Source organism: Heterodontus francisci, chromosome 30 (genome assembly GCF_036365525.1).
Source record: "Heterodontus francisci isolate sHetFra1 chromosome 30, sHetFra1.hap1, whole genome shotgun sequence".
Lineage (NCBI taxonomy): Eukaryota > Metazoa > Chordata > Chondrichthyes > Heterodontiformes > Heterodontidae > Heterodontus > Heterodontus francisci.
The window spans coordinates 34849596-34872931 of NC_090400.1; the positions used below are offsets into that span (position 1 = coordinate 34849596).

The 23336-nt window shown below is 41.0% G+C and overlaps 1 protein-coding gene across 4 annotated transcripts in view; it reads right to left on the minus strand.

The window, feature by feature from the left end:
• The window catches only part of usp32 (ubiquitin specific peptidase 32), a 257320-nt gene that overhangs the window by 131959 nt on the left and 102025 nt on the right, over window positions 1-23336 (minus strand). For 3 of the 4 annotated variants that reach the window (XM_068010358.1, XM_068010356.1, XM_068010355.1), the window contains exon 4: window positions 15332-15450. In XM_068010358.1, the coding sequence (XP_067866459.1) occupies window positions 15332-15450 (119 nt within the window). Of the gene's footprint in view, window positions 1-2974; window positions 3147-15331; window positions 15451-23336 lie in introns of those variants that run through there. The other variant, XM_068010359.1, reaches the window with a different exon arrangement.

The window sequence follows — 23336 nt, forward strand, 5'->3', positions numbered from 1 at the left end:
TTTTTTTAATGTTTTCTAATGTTTTACCTTTCTGAACACATAATAGATCAATGCTTAACAAAAAAATTGATATGACAAAAATTCAATCAAGGCTATTACGAGACACATTTCCCAAGAGGGATCATCAACATGCAGCAAAAAGTTCCCTCGGCAGTGTAAAAAACATTGAATTTCCCATGAATTTCCTTGGGGAAACCCCACACTTCACAACAAAAAGGAAAAATATGAAGAAGCTCACACAACTCCAACAGTAGCTCTGCCACTTGCGTTTTCCAACATTTTTCTAATTTCACTTTTTAAAAACTTATTAACCAATTAAATCATGAAGCACTGAAATTTCCCTGATTGTTTATCAATTCATACACAAAATAGGAACAGAAAATCACATTCATAGTAACAAGTAGAAATCCTCACTAAATTATCTAGGGGTGAAAATGAGAAATTTTTGTGCAGCAAGCTATGATTTGAAAGGCACTACCTGAAATGGTGGTGGAAGCAGATTCAATAACAACTTTTAATAGGGAATTGGGTCCATACTTGAAAAGGAAAGATTTGCAGTCATAGGACTAATTTGATAGCTCTTTCAAAGAGCTGGCACAGACACAGTTGGTCGAATGGTCTCCTCCTATGCTGTACGATTCGATGCAAAGTAATTGAAATTTCAGACCTATATTTTTATATCCTAGTTTTAACAAGATAGTCTATTCAGCTACAGTAAAGGAAGGCTATATGGAGCCATTTGGCCCCAACATCATCACTTGCATAATGGGTCTGTATACGTACACAGACATACATATACAACCTTATCAATACAAGTCTACCTTTAAAGTGTCTCTAATTATGCACTAATTCACTTTTTCCCATTGCACTCTTGACATCTGGTTGATGCAGCAAAAAGAATCCCTAGTATGTTGAATGCCACTGCTAAAGGTGTGAAAATGTCAGTCCAAGATAATGGTAGTCATCAAAAACAATGGCCACTGATTAGCTGATTCAATAGTTGGCGTTCATTGAATGTCTTTTAAAAACATCAATTTATTTTGAAATTGCTATTGATTTTTGGCTTCTGCTTGTTCAATCGTCTTTAAAGAGGGAATTGTTAACTGTATATTTGTGTTTAATTGTATGCATATGGTGGACATCAACTGGTAATTCACTTGAATCCCTAGAAATAGACAGAGACTGAAACTGTGTTGGGTTCGGATGTGTATGCTTGTATTGTGTATCTCTGTAAATAAATATAAAAGGTGTGTAAAGACTGGCACCAGTTTTATCCTTCACCAAATGGTTTTCTGGAATATAACAGGAATCTCACTGATCTGAAAAAATGAGTCACTTTTATTAAAAAAGGATTACTGAATGGTCAACCTTCACCACATTTTTGCTTTCTTCCATTTAATTTTCCTTTATCAGTGAATGCACTGGACACTTCACTTGGAGAAAGTAGCCTGACAATTCTGCTCCCTTACACCAACACACAGTTCAAATAAGGATGAACAAAGTATGCTGTGTTAATAATTTTCCATATGAATTCTAGCTAGACCTAGTACTGTAACAATTTAAAATTGTTTGCTACTTCTTCCCGAAGAGAGGAGAGCATGCTTTAGCATAACCTTTGAAAGAACAATTGTTTCTATTCTGATAGATATAGTCATATTACAGAAGTGCATATGATTTTGAACTATTTTAGATTAAATTAGATTGTATTTAGTTTAAAAGATTCCAGCCTTATTGTCCACAAGATGAAAGTCATGCTGTCCACAGGGTGCAGGTCACATGATAACTCCTAGGCTACTCTATTTCTACAACATTTATATTTATGCCAAGATGCCCATTGCATGGGTGAGTGGGTTTCCGCCGGGTACTCCGGTTTCCTCCCACAGCCAAAGACTTGCAGGTTGATAGGTAAATTGGCCATTGTAAATTGCCCCTAGTGTAGGTAGGTGGTAAGAGAATGGTGGGGAGGTGGTAGGGGATGTGATAGGGATTAACACAGGATTAGTATAAGTGGGTGGTTGATGGTCGGCACAGACTTGGTGGGCCGAAGGGGCTGTTTCAGTGCTGTATCTCTCTTAGTATTTCTCTCTCTCTCTAAACATATGCAACACCTGAATAAGATGTAGGTCAGTATCCAGTTCAGCTGGTGTCAGGGCATGGGTGGCTTTGATACTGGTGTTAAGTGACAGCTTGAAGGGCTGCCCAAACTCATTTGGAATATATTTTGATTGAAGTTCTGAATTAATTGTGAAATGCACAATTTATTTATTTTAATCTAATTCTTTTAGTCATGGAGTCCTATACAAATTATTGTAGTGCTCTGCAAACCCTTTTGGAATATATGGTGTATAATTAAGTGAAGTGTTGCAAAATATCTAATTTGCTTTCTTACTTTTTGTTTCTGTATAATCCTATTAGTATAACTAAACAACATTGTCCATCAACATGGTGATTTTCTGCTGGCTTGAAGAGATCAGGGATATGTCGCAGGATCTAATAAACCTGCCAATGATTAAATAAGTTCACTCTGTAATCCATTATCCCAGATATTTCATACACAACATTTGGTTCTGGACAAAGAGAGAGCAGCTAGCCAACAGAAAACTGACCACTGTCCTCATCAAAAACAGTGAAATGAAGCTCAAATTGTAAAAAAAATATTCTTATAAATGGGGCAATGTTGATAAGAACTTCTTATAAAAGTATGTTATACATTACTATTACATGCGATCATTGAGCTAATTCGTTTGAAAATATCGCTACAGCATCATTTCAACAATAACTTGCATTTATATTGTGCCTTTAATGTAGTAAAGTGTCCCAAGATGTTTCACAGCAGGGCAATCAGAAAAAATAATTCTCTGCATAAACGCTAGATTATTCACATTTTTGAAGATTCATTGCAAAAGTGAAATACAAATTTGTGGAATATCTTGAAAATATCGTCCTTAATTAATGAAGAAAAACTATTACTCACCACATGTGCTGTGGTCACCATTCTTCATATAATCCTTAGATATTTTTTCATACAAAGGGAAAGTTTTTATATCAAGCACATGTCCTTTCCATCATGTCATGCTATAGATTCACCACAAATATACCATCTATACAACCTGGGCTTAGTCTATTAACTTGCGAAAGCAATATGAGGAGCAAGATGAGCCCAACTGTCCGAATACCTACATATATATATATTTTTTAAACTCTCGAATATGTACACGGTCAAGAAACCACTCCCTCTAAATCTATCTACAGTGACTAATTACATATGGGTTTGCATGTTGATGGGGAAACCCCAGCAGAAACCACACAAAAGAGGAACCTAAAGTATCCAATGAATGTGATTACAGCTGGCAGTCCTCAAAATTCCTGTTACGCAGTCAGTTCTCTTTTCTGTGCTTGCCCCTCCCTACAAATGCTTTCTTAAACTGAAGTGAACAAAACTTAGTGGTAGAAATGATTTTTATTCAAATTATAAAGTGACCTAACACAATTACGTACCCCATAACATGTCTTACAAAATATCAATATATAAAAGGAACAATTTTATGCACCCATAAAATTGAAACAGGCAATAAACCATATAAGTTTTAGTTTGTATGGTTCAGTATCACACAATATGATGTATTTATCCAGTCAGCATATTCTTAAAATTAGATTGCAACAAAACACTAAATGCATGGCTGAAGTTAAAGAAGTAGGCACTCAGCAAGAAGCATTACAATATCATCCCTTGAAGTAAAGGCCTGCTACCTGACCCGAACCCGATGGCATGTCTCGGTTCGGGTCGGGCCGGACACACACGATAAGTGCTCTGCCAATAAGTATTAAGAATAAAAAATTTAGCTGAGCTGGGAGTCCGGTACAAAACAGTCTGCACAGTGAGCGAGTGACGTCACTATGACATCATCATGCATGTGCTGCAGCTTCGTGGAGCTTCCCAGTCGGAAGGTAAATAAAGGGATGGTCGGGTCGGGCTCGGGGTGAAATTGGAAGGACTCAGGCCGGGTCGGGCTCGGGTCCGCTGTGGATTGGGTTCTTTTTCCCAACCTGAGCAGGCCTTTACCTTGAAGATTTTCAGCAGCAAGGCACTCTAGAAAATGCGGCAGGAAGACATCAATAGAGACAATGAAAATGTGCAAGGTAGCCAATCTAGAAATAAAACTGCTAACATAAAAAAATGCTAAACAGGGACTCCCAATTTGAAATCTAACTTTTAGAACTATTCTTAAATACAGAAGCCCCCAGTTGAAGAGCATCTCATTCTGTAAACACTGGACAGGACACGGTAAGGGCCACATCAGCCAACAGCATACAACTAGATTGCTAAAATAAAAGCAAAATACTGCGGATGCTGGAAATCTGAAACAAAAACAAGAAATGCTGGAATCACTCAGCAGGTCTGGCAGCATCTGTGGAAAGAGAAGCAGAGTTAACGTTTCGGGTCAGTGACCCTTCTTCGGAACTGACAAATATTAGAAAAGTCACAGATTATAAACAAGTGAGGTGGGGGTTGGGCAAGAGATAACAAAGGAGAAGGTGCAGATTGGACAAGGCCACATAGCTGACCAAAAGGTCACGGAGCAAAGGCAAACAATATGTTGATGGTGTGTTGAAAGACAAAGCATTAGTACAGATTAGGTGTGAATACACTGAATATTGAACAGCAGCAAGTGCAAACCTGAAGAAAAACAACCTGAAAAAAACAGTGGGTGAGCAAACTGAACAAACTAAGATGAAATGAAATAAATGCAAAAAAAGATTGTAAAAAATGTTAAAAAAAAGGAAGAAAAAATAACTAAAAATGAAAGTAAAATGGGGGGCTGTCATGCTCTGAAATTATTGAACTCAATGTTCAGTCCGGCAGGCTGTAGTGTGCCTAATCGGTAGATGAGATGCTGTTCCTCGAGCTTGCGTTGATGTTCACTGGAACACTGCAGCAATCCCAGGACAGAGATGTGAGCATGAGAGCAGGGGGGAGTGTTGAAATGGCAAGCAACCGGAAGCTCAGGGTCCTGCTTGCGGACTGAGCGGAGATGTTCCGCAAAGCGGTCACCCAGTCTGCGCTTGGTCTCCCCAATGTAGAGGAGACCACACTGTGAGCAGCGAATACAGTATTCTACATTGAAAGAAGTACAAGTAAATCGCTGCTTCACCTGAAAGGAGCGTTTGGGGCCTGGGATAGCGAGGAGACAGGAGGTAAATGGGCAGGTATTACACCTCCTGCGATTGCAGGGGAAGGTGCCCTGGGACGGGGACGAGGTGGTGGGGGTAATGGAGGAGTGGACCAGGGTGTCGCGGAGGGAACGATCCCTTCGGAATGCTGACAGGGGAAGGGAGGGGAAGATGCGACTGGTAGTGGCATCACGCTGGAGGTGGCGAAAATGGCGGAGGATGATCCTTTGGATATGGAGGCTGGTGGGATGAAAAGTGAGGACAAGGGGAACCCTGTCACGGTTCTGGGAGGGAGGGGAAGGGGTGAGGGTAGAGGTGCGGGGAATGGGTCGGACACGGTTGAGGGCCCTGTCAACCACAGTGGGGGGAAATCCTCGGTTGAGGAAAAAGGAGGTCATATCAGAAGCACCGTCATGGAAGGTAGCATCATCAGAGCAGATGCGTCGGAGACGGAGAAACTGGGAGAATGGAATGGAGTCCTTACAGGAGGTAGGGTGTGAAGAAGTGTAGTCGAGGTAGCTGTGGGAGTCAGTGGGCTTATAATGGATATTGGTAGACAACCTATCCCCAGAGATGGAGACAGAGAAGTCGAGGAAGGGAAGGGAAGTGTCAGAGATGGACCATGTAAAGGTGAGAGAAGGGTGGAAATTGGAAGCAAAGTTGATAAAGTTTTCTAGTTCGGGGCGGGAGCAGGAAACAGCACCAATAGAGTCATCAGTGTACCGGAAAAAGAGTTGGGGGAGGGGGCCTGAGTAGGACTGGAACAAAGAATGCTCGACATATCCCACAAAAAGACAGGCATAACTAGGACCCATGCGGGTACCCATAGCGACACCTTTTACTTGAAGGAAGTGCGTGGAGTTGAAGGAGAAGTTGTTCAATGTGAGAACAAGTTCAGCTAGGCGGAGGAGGGTGGTGGTGGATGGGGACTGGTTGGGCCTCTGTTCCAGGAAGAAGCGGAGAGCCCTCAAACCATCCTGGTGGGGGATGGAGGTGTAGAGCGATTGGACGTCCATAGTGAAGAGGAGGCGGTTGGGACCAGGAAACTGGAAATTGTCAAAATGACGTAGGGCGTCAGAAGAGTCACGGATGTAGGTGGGAAGAGACATGACCAGCGGAGAAAAGATAGAGTCTAGATAGGAAGAAATAAGTTCAGTGGGGCAGGAGCAGGCTGACACAATGGGTCTGCCGGGTCAGTCCCGTTTGTGGATTTTGGGAAGGAGGTAGAAGTGGGCTGTCCGGGGTTGTGGGACTATGAGGTTGGAAGCCGTAGAGGGAAGATCTCCAGAGGAGATGAGGTCAGTGACAGTCCTTTGGACGGTGGCGGGGTCATGGCATGACAGCCCCCCATTTTACTTTCATTTTTAGTTATTTTTTCATTCCTTTTTACATTTTTTACAATCTTTTTTTGCATTTATTTCATTTCATCTTAGTTTGTTCAGTTTGCTTACCCACTGTTTTTTTCAGGTTGTTTTTCTTCAGGTTTGCACTTGCTGCTGTTCAATATTCAGTGTATTCACACCTAATCTGTACTAATGCTTTGTCTTTCAACACACCATCAACATATTGTTTGCCTTTGCTCCGTGACCTTTTGGTCAGCTATGTGACCTGGCCCAATCTGCACCTTCTCCTTTGTTATCTCTTGCCCCACCCCCACCTCACTTGTTTATAATCTGTGACTTTTCTAAAATTTGTCAGTTCCGAAGAAGGGTCACTGACCCGAAACGTTAACTCTGCTTCTCTTTCCACAGATGCTGCCAGACCTGCTGAGTGATTCCAGCATTTCTTGTTTTTGAACTAGATTGCTATACAGGTGACAATGGAATCGATCTCCAGAGGCAACTTTAAAAGTTATCAAATATTGCCAAATGTAAATTTTTGCTGCAGCACTCCTAGTGTACACTGGGCTATTACAAAATTGGGTGCCCCAACCTGTGATTTACATCCATTAATTTCAAATGAATGGAAAAATCATAGGTTAGTGTGCACAATTTCATGATTATGCCCTTCCACTATGCAATCATAGTGCATTAAAAGTTTAGTTTATTGTAAATACAGCAGACTAAAGTAAATGTTGTGTTCTACCAGTCTGTCATATTTAATACAAAACCATTTAATCACACCTTAAAATCACTAAACATTGACTTCATGTACAGCAGATTGCAAATTAAAACTAGATCAAATCTTCAATCATTTTAACTTCTTCACATCATAACTGAAAGTATCTATAATTTATCTGTTACTGTGATCGTTCATCTACTTTCAGATATGCCCCCTGATAAAATACTTCTTAAAGTTGAAAAAGATTTCCCCTAACCAATGGAAGTGACATATGCATACACAGAGAGGACATCACTCTGGAGAACCAACATTATTCTTGCACAAGCTACCTTCCTCCTTCAAACTTTTTTCTCCATACTCGCAGCATGAGATGAAGATGAATCAAAGCAAGGAGATCTAAAACCCTCAATTAAATGGAAAAAAAACTTTCATTACAGGTCTACACAAAATAGACTGATCTACCAAGTATCACCTATAGTGTTTGTGACTTAAGAGCTACCAACATACTTTACCCAAAAACAGTTCAGAAAACAGCCACAATATTTTCTTTGGAATGCTTTGCTTACAGTAAGGGAAAGTTAAAATAGATACATTTGCAGAGCAAACTAGAGCCATGTGAATACATTCTGGATAAAACACAGGTAGACCTGTTTCAGGCAAATGCGTAAAGTTAATTACTCCTTGAAATAACTGCCATTAAATGGCTCTTTATAAATGTTATTGACCAAGTAAATAGGAAAAATCTATTTCCAATGGTCAGTAAATATGGGGACAAAATTTATCATTATGGAAAGGAGAGGGGATTTAGGGGATTTTTTTTTTTTTAAATTACACAGAAGTTTGTTAGAACATGGAATGCCCCATCAGAAAACAGTGGTGGAGGAAGAATCCACAATAGTTTTTAAAAGGGAGTCGATACCTATTTGAAAAATAAAATGTAAAATGGCTATAAAGGACTGGGATTTGGGACGAAGTGGATAGCTAAAGATCCAGCACAGAAACAATGGTGACTCTTTGTGCTGTAATGATTATAAGTGATCCATCAACTTTTAGCGCATAATACCTGACTGTAGAATTAAACAGTGCTTGCCCTTACAAATGGGTCTGCCAAACTCCTATCTTTACAGGAGGCTCAAGAGTGGAATAAAAAAGGCAAGTAGACTTGGCGCTCTTACACAGACTCAAGGTTATTGAGCTACGCTGAAGTGAGTTTAGATGCAGATCAGAAAAGACAGAAGGTGGAACAATGCATTGACTCAAACGGTGACCACTTCTCAAGAAAGGTGGAAAGTGATTTATCATCTTAGTCTTCAACATTTACTTATGTCAGGGAAAGAATAGCCATCAACTTAATTAAGGGCGCTGTAACAATTAAAACTGAGATCATTGTTGGGAACTGGGTGGTACAAGAGGCTTGAAAACTGTACCTTCACCTCAAGAACCACCATTTCAATTCAGGTTGTATGACCTCTTTGTGCTAAGAATGTTACATAAATAAATTTGTTTATTGCTGAAAATAGAGACATGTTGTCAAAGCTTTCTATCTTGCACTCATCAGGACAATATGCAAGAATAACCAATGTAGGGGAAAAAACAACTTATACTGAGAAGTTGGCAAGTGAACTCTGATTGGTAGAGGCATTGCCATGGAGAATGCACCAGTTTACAATGACTGACAGTTAAATGCCAAGCTTCGTTTGAAATTTAAACCAGGCAGCTTGACTCTGATTGGTCAAGGCATTACCCTGAGGAATGAACCAGTGAATGGCTGTCACTTATTTTGTTCAGCTGAAACAGGCGCAATGCGCATACATGTTCTTTCTGTCTGCAAAGAACGGGGCCCTGTGTATTAATCTATGTAGCTTCCAATACACGCACATGTGCCACACTGTGAGCCCTATTGACAATCTTAAATTGGTTGTCAGCATAATTCTTAGCACACTGCGGATTATTTAGCAAATGTTGTCCAATCACGGAATCACATCTAATGCTGGACACTGTTTTGAGTTTTACAAGCATGGGCTGGTTGGGTATGGCCTGTACCTTGCCCGTTGCGAACAGTGGAAGGGACATGTTGTTTGATACGATCCGCCAGTCTTTGGGACGTACAGCCTAGTTTAGTTAAAACAAAACCCCAGTCAGCATATGCCCAGAAAACAAAAAAGCATGCAATTTATACAAAATAGGCAATCTCACTCAGCTACCCACAGGGTGGCAAGTGTAGAAAATGGGAAAATTTGTTTTAAAGTGTGCTCTTCCAAAGAAAGAAACTTAAATCCCCCTTCACTCTCCTTCCATGCAGCCCATAACTGGTACTGTGCTGCCTCAACAACAATTTACTAAGTCCCCCACCATGTCAAATCATTGAATGGGGAACCCACTTTGTACAAGGTTACGTACTGGAACCAGGCCAGATTTAATGGAGAATGAAAAACTTTATTTATTTTATACAAAAGGGTGATATGTCCAGTTCTTTGCAGTATATTTATTTTGTTGCAATATCATGACCAAATATAATGTACAGATTACTGCTGACATACTATAGTCTTCCAGCAGTCCAAGATAACCATGATCAAACATGGTCATTAATTACGTACATATTTGTGGGCCAATCCAACAAATACAAGGTCCAAATCTAGACAAGAGGTCGTCTTTGGGTAACAAGATCATATTGCAAGAGGTGCAATTTATGAGAAGCAACTTGGTATGACTTGTTTCTTGTCTAGGTGTCTTTCAAGAACCATATAGTGAAAAACATATAACTTCCCCGAACTACTTCAGAGAAAGACAATCAGAACCACATTAGGTTGACTAATGCTGAAGTAGCATGCAACTGCTAAACAATTATCGATCCCTTTAGGCAGAGACAAGACACTACTACTTTACTGTGGAGGATGAATATAAGAATCTGCTCGCCTCGGGTTGGATCTTACATTTAAAATTGTTTTACTTCTTACATGCAGCACAGGCAAAATATGAAGTTTTTTTAGAATCCTAAGACTATTTAAAATCTACCTCTAATACAGCTTTTAATCAACCCTACTGATATCTCCTTCTTCAGTTTGGTGTTGATACGGTCTGATTATACTTCTATGAAGCACCTTGGGACATTTTTCTATGTTACAGACACAATATAAATGCAAGTTGTTGCATCTGCACCAAGTTCCAATTGGTTTCCAACCATAACTACAAAAATAGGATTTTTTTCAACTGTATATGCAATTCTAATTCTCATCTCTTGTCCAACTTACTATCCTTTTTTTAAAAAAAGGTTAATTCCTACTTTGTGAGCACTTGCAAACATATCCTTTCTAGACAAGGTGAGAATATATGGGTTCTGGACTTTTACCATGGCAGTCATCAATGCCACTCTGCAATCATCTAGCAGGGGCTACGATTCAAGCAAGGAAAGGCAGGCAAAGCAAGTTAGACCCCTTCCAAAGAGAGTTAAAATATTAGCGACAAAACCTCCTAAACGAAAAGCAAACTGAAAACTTTTTCAATCACAGAACGCAACTCAAGCTTTACACAGTCCTTAAATCCAAATATATTTGCTACTTTGAGCTACTAACTTGTCAGCTGCAATCTATTTTCGGCAGCCAGAAGTCAGTTCAAATTTTGACACAGTAAGTTCAATTCTACAACCTGGAACCGTCATTCTGATGAAGCATATTAAGTACAAAATCAGCACTCAACTCCCAACTAGAGCTGGAAATTATTTAATACTCCATTGTATGCATATTGCCCATTCAAAATCATGCAGATTATAGCAGAGATGAAGCTATCTATCCCATTATACCTGTTCAGAGATTAGGTCTTCAACTGGAGCTATCTAGTCTAATCTATTGCACTACTCTTTGCTCACCTTATTAAAAAAAGAACCAATAGCAAATGGGGATTATACAATGCACTTGGACGCTAAACTGGAGAGCTTCCAGTCTTGGTTGATCTCCGTACCAAGTACAACCAGAAGTGCTGGTGTACCCAATTTACTTTACAAGCAGCTACTACTTTAGAGAAAATGGAAGCTGCGGTTAAGATCTGAAGTTGTTAAAGTCAATATTAAAACCAGGTGTTGGCAAAGTGCTCAAGAGAAATGAGGCACTGTTCCTTGAGCTTATGTCGAGTGTTATGAAAATGATTCCTTTTTTTGTTAAATTTTTTTGAAGGACTCATTTAAATGGTGGAAATGGATTCGATTTTGGAAGGCTGACGATTTCCTAGATGCTGGACTTTGTTTTGTTGTAGACAGTTCACTGAAAGAACACTGATGTTGTGTTTGAAACAACCTTTACTGGATGTCACCTGCGTTAGGCTCAATAAACAACAGAAACCTTGGTGACCTGGGGAAGATGTTTACAGAGAAGTGACATGTCAAGATTTATGAGGGTCAGGAGGTTCTGACTGGCTGTTTGGGGTTTCACTTCTGAGATGTTGTTTTGGTTCAGTTGGGGTGTGGACAGTGTTTGAAAAGCAGTTGACTATCAGCCTGCTAAAAAAAAACACAAAAGTTCATCTTTCCTTCACCTCTCTAAGAGACCTTGTGTCCAGTGTGTCAGCTCATCTTTCCTCCTGTCTTTGAAAAAACCCTGCGTATTCTTCTTCTTGGCCTCCTTGTCTCGGGAGACAATGGGTAAGCGCCTGGAGGTGGTCAGTGGTTTGTGGAGCAGCGCCTGGAGTGGCTATAAAGGCCAATACTAGAGTGACAGACTCTTCCACAGGTGCTGCTGATAAAATTGGTTGACAGGGCTGTTACACAGTTGGATCTCTCCTTGCGCTTCTGTCTTTTTTCCTGCCAACTGCCAAGTCTCTTCGACTCGCCACACTTTTGCCCCGCCTTTATGGCTGCCCGCCAGCTCTGGCGAACGCTGGCAACTGACTCCCACGACTTGTGATCAATATCACAGGACTTCATGTCGCGCTTGCAGACGTCTTTAAAGCGGAGACATGGACGGCCGGTGGGTCTGATACCAGTGGCGAGCTCGCTGTACAATGTGTCCTTATTCAGTGTGATACAAAAACCCTTGATGCCACATTTCACTTGAGAAGTTGGAAAAAACCTGCCAGATTAATTCTCAACACCACCTGAAAAGAATTGCTCCAGAAAAGATCCCAGTGACCCATCTACATGTACTCGGATGCCAGACCAAAGGAGACAACTAACATCTTTCCATATATTCTTTTTCTCTCTTCAAGAATTAGCAAGTATTTTGCCAAAGCATTCTGTCTTGTCTTTTTTTTTGTAACAGAGCTCTGCAGAGAGAATTTACTTTTTTTCAGCGTGCATGTGGAGGATTTAAAAAGGAACTTTCATATTTCAATCTGTGCATTAATGCTTGCTTCATTACTGGATAGGTCTTGTTTTATAATAAACTGATAAATTTTGTTGTTTATTAAAGAAATCTGGTTGGCGTATTTCATTCTGGGATAAAGAGTACAGTATATGATTGACCACAACGGTAACTAGGTAAACATTTAAATATATGTTGTGACCTGTGGAGAAGCGGAACTAGAAAAGACCGTGTACTTCTCCCACTTTGGTCTTAACATATAACTGGGGGCTCTGTGTGGGATAACCCAAAAGCCGATGACATGCAATTCTACGGGGGGTAATAATAACAGAAAAGAGGAAAAGGAAAAAACAGGTTTCTTGTGCATTAGTGTAAAGTTTACACTACCGGAATGTCGTGGTCAGTTGCTAAAACCTTTCTGGAGCAGGAGAACTTATCCCTGAGTGATTTGAGAAACTTAACTAAGGTTAAGCTAATAGCATTGGCAGCAAAATTACAGTTAGAGTTAAAACCAATCACTAAGAAAGCAGATATAATAGAAGTAACAGCACAGCATTTGAAACTAGAAGAAAAAGGCGAACCAGATGATAGCACAGTTGAATTAGTTAAAATTCAGTTGCAGATGAGGCAGCTTGAAGTTGACAAAGGAAATGAAAAAAGCCTGAGCAGGAAAAAGAATTGGAAAAACTTAAGCTTGAACAGGAAAGGGAATTGACAATAAAAAAAACTTGAACTTGACATAGAGGAAAGGGCAAAAGAGAGCTTTTCAGAAAGAAAAAGAAAGGGAATTTGAAGTTAAAAAGCTGGAACTAAGTCAAAAGAGTGGCCTTCGCTCCAAGGAAAATTCTGGTGAGGAAAGATCTGACTTCAGCCCAGAACCCAGTGAAGAGCTGTTTAAATGTGTGCAAGCCCTCCCCAAGTTTACGGAAAGGGACGTAGAGATACTTTTCACTACTTGAAAAGATAGTCAAACAAATGAAGTGGCTGAAGGAAAGCTGTACACTGCTTATGCAAAAGCAGGTTGATGGGCAGAGCTCATGAAGTTTATGCCATGCTTTGAGGAGGCGTCTGCAGATTATGAGATGGCAAAAAAAGGCTATTCTCGCTGCTTATGAGTTAGTCCCTGAAGCTTATCAGCAGAAATTGCGGAACCTCCGGAGATAGCCTAGGCAGACTTAGATAGAATTTGAGAGGGTAAAGCAAATTAATTTTGATCGATGGATGTGGGCACTAAAGGAAGAGGGCACATACGAGGCCCTTAGGGAATTAATTCTCCTAGAAAAATTTAAAAATTCATTCCCTCCATTAGTAAGAACCCATGTAGAGAACCAGAAGGTTTCAATATCCAGTTGAAATTGATGATTACGAGCTTGTTTACTAGCCTAAATCCTTTGTCCATCATCCCCACAAACCTGAAAAGGATAATAGGTGGGAGGGTGAAAAGAAGGCAAGTAGCCGGGAACAAAAGGGCCATCTGGGAACGCGAGATCTCCTCCTCAGGCCAGAAAGAAGATGCTGAGGGTGGAAGTGAGGTCCAAAAGCCATGAGGTGGGACACCTTCGTGCAGAATGCTGGAAGTTGCGGGATAATGGGGTGCATAAGGCCAATGAGAGTATGACAGATAGGCTGTAGCACTAACTGCAGCTGTAAGGCCAAGTACAAAAACTGCTGTGAGTGCGGGGGTCGTGAATAAAATACCTGAGAGTTGCAGAAAATTCTTGTCAAAAGGAAAAGTAGCTCCTTAACCCTCAAGTGAGGCAGGTAAACCTATAGCTATACTTAGGGACACAGGAGCCACCCAAACTCTCTTGCTGGGGAAAGGCATAACTTTTCTTCCAGAGAGCGCACTGAATGCCGTGTTTTTAGTGAATGGTATTGGCGGGGAGTGCATACCTGTAACTTTGTATCAGGTGCACCTGGAGTGAGACTTGGGGCTGAATTTTACGCTGCCCCAGCGGGTCAGTTGGTGGCGTGGGGGCGGCGTAAAATTGAGCGGGAGGCCTACCCGCCCCGCTCCCGCCTCTGGTCAACTTTACAGGAGTCGGGCAGGGGGAAAACAGCCCACCCACCCAAGGCCAATCAAGGCACTTAAGTGACCACTTAACAGCCACTTAAGGGCCTTGCAAGCCTTCACAGGTATCTTACCCATGGCAAGTGGGCGTGCTGGGGACGTGAAAGGCTGCCCAGCGATAGCTGCCGGCTTTTCCGTGCGCCGGGGGGCCATGGCAGTCGTGCAGAGGGTGCCCGATTGAGGGCCTCCCCCACCTCCCAGCCTATCCCTGGGACCACGGTGCAGGGGAAAAACTGCTGGCCAAAAAAGTGGGCGCGAAGGCTAAAAATGACAAAGCAAAGCAGGCTCCTGGGCCACTGCAGCCTGTTGTGCTTTGTCAGGTTTTCATGTTTCTTGTGCCTCTCTTATCCTAACTGATTTCACTATTCACACATTTTATTTTTTACTTCTTTAATTTCCTCATCATTCCTCCTTTTGTCGTGCACTGTAACTTCTGTCAGTTCACCCATCTCCTGCTCTCTGCCCAATCATTTTACAGCACATTTATTTTTCTCTGTGTGCACCCCTTTCCCTTGGTCTATTCCTTCTCATAAGCTGTTCATCTGTAATATTTTCCGATGAAATGTCATAGCTGAAACATTAACTTGTCATTTCTTCCCACAGATTCTGAGCCTGACCAGCTGTGTATTTTCAACATTTTTGCTTTTTTCCCCAATTGCCAGCATCGGCAACATTTTGTTTTTTTGCTGGAATAGTTGGATTGATAGGTATGTAAAGAAAGCGGCAAACTCCCTACCTCTACAAAGCACTTCTTAACTCCCAGTTGAACCTCACCGTCACAGGCCCGTAACATGGTTTCCATCTCCTCTCGCACGACATAGCTCCCAGATTCATTAGCAAAGAGGTTAAATATATCTGTAACAGGATTACATACAAATTAAAATACAGTTCATAAGATATTGCAATATATTTTGATGAAAATAAGGGCTCCATTTCAGTAAATTATGTCCCCAATTTAATTTCTCCCCCAAGTTCACCCTTGCTCCACAGTCAGAAAGATGAAATCGGCAGTCTGCAGCAATTATCTTAGACACTAATGTCACCAACAGGTAAATCCAGGCGCTGTTTGAGGAACACAAACAGCTTTCTTCTACTTCTCTAAATATTTGTCAAGGACACCAACACTATATTTCATCTTCATTTTTTTTTTTAAATGACCATGGGCAGTGTCATTAACTTCTAACAGGCATGGCAATTGAGATACTTTTGAGATGTTTGGATCTTCTGCAAGTTTGAGTGTTCTTTGGTCACAGTGGGTTCTTTTTAACAATTACTAGAACTGTCCAATAGAGAATGTTGAGCAAGTACGTCGTGAAAATTGACAGTGGCTCAAAGTAGAGTCGTCCTGAGCAACATTTGGCACCATGAAGCAAGGGACAACCCAAAGGGTTGAGGGTAAGCAGATTCTAAGAACAAGAGAATGGTAATAGCGAAGGAGTTTATAGTCAGTGTTATAGACAGCCTTTTCTGTGTCATGACTGGGAGTCTTGAATGTATGTTAAGTATCCTACCCCCAACGTCAATGTGAAGGACATCATGGAACAAATGGAAAAGCTTTTGGAAAGGGAGGAAGGGAGAGCAGCCAAAGTTGTGTTCCACATTGGAAGCAATGACAGACAGAAGTACATTTAAGGGAGTTTATGGAGTTAAACACTAAATTAAAAAAGAAAATCTCTCAAGAGTGGTAATCTCCAAATACTTCTTGTCCTGTGTGTTGGACAGGTTGGGGGGGTGGGGGAAAGAGAGATTAGAAAGGTTGATGGGTGATTACGGGACTGGTAAAGGAGGGAGGTTCACATTTTAGGCACTGTGGAGCAATTTCTGGAACATGGGAAACACTTTACTGAAGGCATGACTTTGACCTGAATTGAAATGGCACAAATGCCTTTGCAGGAAGGCTAAAGACAGCAGGATAGGGTAGGAGGTATTAAAAAAACCTAGGTTTAAGACTAGAGGGACAGCAGGATTAATCAGTCTATTGGACTGGATGCACAAGGCATGGCTTAGATATTATCAGACGCAAAACAAGAAGCAGGATATGAGATGGTAGGGATAAAAACAATTATAGGTGGGAAAAGGGATACCCATAGAGAATATTAGGAAACAGAAGAGTTCATATTCTGAAAAGGCTGGTGTTATTATTGAATAATACGTATGTAAATGCACAAAGCATTCAAAACAAAATGAGAGAATTAGAAACATTAATAACTAAAGGAAGGATATATTATAGCTCCAACAGAGATGTATTATGTTTTGACAGATCTGGAACGTGTATTGTTGGTTATACTAGCTTCAGAAGATATAAGGAAGGAAAACAGGCAGGTTAACTTAAGATTCTGTTGCAGTGCTGGAATGTAGAGATTGGAGAGGGCAGAATCCATACTAAATAGATGGGTAAAGTTTGTGGTGTTCATTACAGGCAACCATACAGCAGAGTTAAGATAAAGTGGAGATCTGCAGAGAATTCAGAGACACATGCAAGAACAGAGCAATAATACAGCTCCATATTCAACCACCATCCTCCACCATTTCCAGAGTGATGCCACCACCAAATACAACTTCCCCTCCTCTGCCTGATCCCTCTGCGACACTGTGCTGCACCCTTCAATTACCCCCAACAACCCCTACCCATCCCATGGCACCCATCCCATGGCACCCACCTGTGCAACGCCTGCCCATTTATCTCCTCGCTTCCCACTGTCCAGTGCCTCGAACACTCCTTCAAGGTGAAACAGTGATTTACTTGTACTTCTTTCAACTTAGTATATTATATTCACTGCTCACAATGTCATGTCTTCGACACTGGGGACACCAAACGCAGATTGGGTGACCGTTTTGCGAATACCTCCGTTCAGTCCACAAATGTGACCAAGCTTTTGGTTGCCTGTCATTTTAATTCTTCACCTCATTCTCACTCTGATCCCTCTATCCTTGGCCTACACCATTCTGAAGAAGCTCAAGGAACAGTAACTCATCTTTTGATTAGGCATGTTACAGCCTCCAGACTCAACATGGAGTTCAACAATTTCAGATCATGATCACTGCTCCCATTTTTTCCAAAGAGCAGCTATTGGTAATGATTCTGCTATTGTCACTTACACCTCCTCTAGATCCACCTTTTGTTTCTTTACTTGTCCCATTACCATTCCCTTTTGCCTTGGATCATCCCTTTTATCATTTAATCTTTCCTGTCTTCCACCTTATTTTCCTCCCCTCTTTCCCAGCTTCTGTGCTACTTTAAAACCTGTAACATCTCTAACCTTTGCCAGCTCTCATGAAAGGCCAAAGACCTGAAATGTTAACTGTTTCATTCTCTACAGATGTGCCTGACCTGCTGAATATTTCCAGCATTTTCTATTTTTATAACAGGGTAGTAATATTAGGTGATTTTAACTACTCCAAGATAGACTGGAATTAAAGGTATGCATATGTAAAGGCTGTCCTCCTTGGAGCAGAAGGCCAAGAGGAGAATAGATAGAGGTGTTTAAAACCATGAAGAGTTTACGTAAAATAAATAACAAAACTGTTTCCAATGGCTGAAGGGTTGATAACCAGAGGGCAAGGATTTAAGTTGAATGGCAAAAGAACCAGAGGGGACAAGGGGAAAATCTTTTTTATGCAACGAGTGGTTAAGATTTGGAATACACTGCCTGATAGGGCGGTGAGTACAAATTCAGTAGTAGCCTTCAAAAGGGAATTTAAAAAAAAGACAGGCTTGCATTTATATAGCACCTTTCACGACCACCAGATGTCCTAAAGTGCTATACAGTCAATAAAGTACCTTTGAAGTGTCGTCACTGTTGCAATGCAGGGAACACGACAGCCAGTATGTGCACACCAAACTCCCACAAACAGCAATTGATAATGACCAGGTAATCTGTTTTTTTGTGATGCTGATTGAGGGATAAATATTGGTCCTGACACCGTGGATAATCCCCCTGCTCCTCTTCGAAATAATGCCATAAGATCTTTGACATCCACCCAAGCAGGCAGATGGGGCCTCGGTTTAATGTCTCATCTGAAAGATGGCACCTCCAATAGTGCAGCACTCCCTCAGGACTGCATTGGAGTGTCAGCCTTGATTTTTGTGAAGCCCTGGAATTGGACATGAACCCAGAACCTTGTGATTCAAAGGCAAGAGTGCTACCAACTGAGCCACAGCTGACATTCAATTGGATAAATACTTGAAGGAAAACAAATTAAAGGCATATGGAGAAATAGCAGAGCAATGGGACTAACTGAAATGCTCGGTGAATGAGCCAACGCAGACTTGATTGGCCAAATGACCACCCTCTGTGCTGTAATATTCCATGATTCTATGTGGTCAAAGCAGAGAACTCATTTAGAATGCATCCATAATAAAAACAGAAAATGCTGGAAATACTCAGCAGGTCCGGCAGCATCTGTTGAGGGAGAAGCAGAGTTAACGTTACAGGTCAGTGATCTTTCATCAGAACTGGCAAAGGTTAGAAATGGAATAGGTTTTAAGCAAATAAAGTGGGGATGCGGCAAAAGAGAACAAATAGGAAGATGTTGATAGGACAGAGGGTCACAGGGAATAACTGACAAGGAGGTCATGGGGCACAGACAAAGTGTGTGTTTATGGTGTGGTGAAATACAAAGTGTTCGTGCAGAGCGGGTGTTAAATGACAGAATAATAAAAGCCCTAGCCAAAAGCAAAACATGAAAAAAAAATTGGGCAGGCACATCAGTTCTGAAGGCATTGCTCCCTCCGCGACACCCTGCTCCACTCCTCCATTACCACTGACACCTCATCCCCTTCCCATGCAATTGCAGGAGGTGTAATACCTTCCCTTTTACCTCCTCTCTCCTTGCCATCCAAGGCCCCAAACACTCCTTTCAGGTGAAGCAGCAATTTACTTGTACTTCTTTCAATTTAGTACACTGTATTCGCTGCTCACAATGCGGTCTCCTCTACATTGGGGAGACCAAACGCAGATTGGGTGACTGCTTTGCGGAACACCTTCGCTCAGTCCAAAAACATGACCCCGAGCTTCCGGTCGCTTGCCATTTCAACACAACCCCCACTCTCATGCCAACATCTGTGTCCTGGGCTTGCTGCAGTGTTCCAGTGAACATCAACACAAGCTCCAGGAACAGCACCTCATTTACCGATTAAGCACACTGCAGCCTACCTGACTGAACATGGAGTTCAATAATTTCAGAGCATGCCTGGTCCCTTTTTTTAAAAAAAGTTTTACTTTGTATTTTTTATTTTTATTTTAGTTTGTTTCATCATTACACTTTTTTTTAAAACCACGTGCCTGCCCAATTTTTTTTTTTCATGTTTTGCTTTTGGCTAGGGCTTTCCTTATTCTGTCATTTAACACACACTCTGCACTAACACTTTGTATTTCACCACACCATTAACACACTCTTTATCTGTGCCCCATGACCTCCTTGTCAGTTATTCCCTGTGACCCTCTGTCCTATCAACATCTTCCCATTTGTTCTCTTTTGCCGCATCCCCACTTTATTTGCTTAAAACCTATTCCATTTCTAACCTTTGCCAGTTCTGATGAAAGGTCACTGAAATGAAATGTTAACTTTGCTTCTCTTTCCACAGATGCTGCCAGACCTGCTGAGTATTTCCAGCACTTTTTGTTTTTATTTCAGATTTCCAGCATCTGCAGTATTTTGCTTTTAGACAAGTGAGCAGAGTGGGCAGACAAATGGCAGATGCAATTTAATGTGGATAAGTGTTTTGAGAGAAAAAAACAAAGAAATATATCTGTGTGTCCTGCAATACAATAGTGACTATGTTTTAAAAGTAGTGAACTGACTACGAAGTGCTTTGTGGCATCCTGAGGTTGTGAAAGGCACTATATAAAAGCAAAGCCTTCCTCCTCCTTCTTCAAGATAAAGCCATTGAAATGTGAAGAGGAGGGGGGAGGGGTTCAAATATACAATTCCTTGAAAGTGCAAGGAAAAAGGTATATTTCTATATTTATAAAAAGGCAATAGAATTGTGTTTAGATGGGAAGATAATTTGAGGAGAAACTTGTTTTTCTGGGACTACATCCACTGGAGTAGAGAAGGCTAGTAAAGCGATTTATGAAAGGTTTTTAAAATTATGAACAGTTTTGATGGGAATGAATAGGGAAAACATTCTCTCCACTTGGGGCAGTGATGAGTGATGGTCAATTTAAAATCACTAAATAAGTGAGGGAATGGTTAGGAGATATTTCTTTATGGTTGTTGGAACATGCAATGCTTCATCAGAGGGAACAGTTAAGTCAAAGATTACAGCATCTTAATGGAAAATTGGATAAACATTTGAAGCACAAGAAACAAGGTCATGCGGAGAGCACAGGGCAGGGGAATTTGTATTGGAATGCTCTAGCAAAGAGCCAGCACAGACACAATGGGCCAACTAGCCTCCTTCTGTGTTGTAAATGTCGAAACCTCAAGAGCAGTAATCTCAGGGTTACTCCCAGTGCCAAGTGCTAGTAAGCATAGGAATAGGAGAATTGATCGATTGAACACGTGGCTGGAGAATTGGTTTAGGAGGGACGGCATCAGATTTCTCAGGCATTGGGACTGGTTCTGGGGCAGGTGGGACCTCTACAAGATGGACGGTCTACACCTTACTGGACCAGAAGTATTATCCTCGCAGGGAGATTTGCTAGTGCTGTTGGGGAGGGTTTAAACTAGCTTATCAGGGGGATGGGAACCACAGTGGTAGCTCAAATTGGAAGGAAGTAAAGCTGGAACAGGAGGTAGAAAAGTAGCAAGTGACATTAGAAGGCAGGAGCAACAAAGGTGAGCATCAACTAGGCTTAGAATGCAGAATAATGTCAAGACGACAAGGTTAAGGGCACACTACCCGAATGCACGCAGCATTCGCAACAAGGTAGATGATTTAAAGGCACAAATAGAGGTAAATGGGTATGATCTTATTACCATTATGGAAATGTGGCTCCAGGGTGACCAAGACTGGGAACTGAATATTCAAGACAAGGATATTTGACATTTAGGAAGGACAGGCAAAAAGGAAGAAGAGGTGGTGTTGCACTGATGGGATCAGTACATTAGTAAGGGGGGATCTCCGATCGGAAGAACAAAATATGGAATCTTTTTGGGTGGAGCTAAGAAACAGCAAGAGGCAGCAAACATTGGTAGGAGTTGTTTATAGGCCACCAAACAGTAGTGGTAGCGTGGGGCATGGTATTAAGCAGGAGATTAGAGAAGCATGTAGCATGGGTAACCAATCTGCACATAGACTGGGTAAACCCAATGAGCACTACTGCTGTGGAGGACGAGTTTCTGGAGTGTGTTAGGGATGGTTTTCAAGAGCAGTATGTTGAGGAACCGACTTGAGAACAGGCTATTTTAGATCTAGTATTATGTAATTGAAAAGGGCGAATTAATAATCTTGTAGTAAAAGAACCTTTAGGGATGAGTGACCATAACATGATAGAATTTTACATTATGTTTGAAAGTGAGGTAGTTCAATCTGAAGCCAAGGTGCTAAATTTAAACAAAGGAAATTATGACAGTATAAGGGGCAAATTGGCTGAGGTGTGAGAAAATACATTAAAAGCTATGACAGTACATAAACAATGGATAGTCTTTAAAGAATTATTACATAGTTTACAACAACTATACATTTCTTCAAGGCACAAACATCCCAAAGAAAAAGCAGTCAACCGTGGATAACAAAGGAAGTTAAGGATTTTATAGGATTAAAAGAAAAGGTCTATAAAGTTGCCAGAAATAGTAGTAAACCTAAGGATTGGGAGGATTTTAGAATACAGCAAAGGGGGACCAAGAAACTGATAAAGAAAGAGAGAATAGAATATGAATGTAAACTAGCAAAAAACATAAAAATGGACTGTAAAAGCTTCTACAGGTACGTAAAAATGAATTGTTTGGCTAAGACAAATGTGGGTCCATTACAGATGGAGTCAGGAGAGTTTATAATGGGGAATAGAGAAACAGCAGAGAAGCCAATGATTACTTTGTGTTTGTCTTCACTGAGAAAGATACAAGAAATCTCCCAGAATTAGAGATCCAAGGGACAAGGGAGAATGAGGACTTGAAGGAAATTAGCATTAGTAAGAAGGTTATATTGGAGAAATTCATAGAGCTAAAGGTTGATAAGTCCCCAAGACCTGATATTCTACATCCCAGAGTGTTGAAAGAGGTAGCTATGGAGATAGTGGATGCATTGGTGTTCATCTTCCAAAATGCTATAGATTCTGGAATGGTTCCTGCAGATTGGAAGGTAGCAAATGTCACCCCACTATTTAAGAAAGAAGGGAGAGAGAAAACAAGGAACTAAAGACCTGTTAGCCTTACATCAGAAGTAGGGAAAATGCGAGAATCTATTCTAAAGGATGTGATAAATGGACACTTGGATAATAACGATCTGATTGGGCATAGTCACGTAGATTTACTAATGGAAAATCACATTTGACGAACCTTTTGGAGTTTTTTTTGAGGATGTTACTAACAGAATTGATGAAGGGGAATTGGTGGATGTAGCATATTTGGATTTTCAGAAGGCCTGATAAAGTACCCCATAGGAGACAGGTTAGCAATATCAAAGCACATGGGATAGGAGGCAATATACTGGCATGGATTAAGAATTGGTTAACAGGCAGAAAGCAGAGCGTATGAATCAACAGGTCATTCTCATGTTGGCAGGCTGTGACTAGTGGGGTACTGTAAGGATCAGTACTTGGGCTCCAGCTGTTCACAATATACATCAATGATTT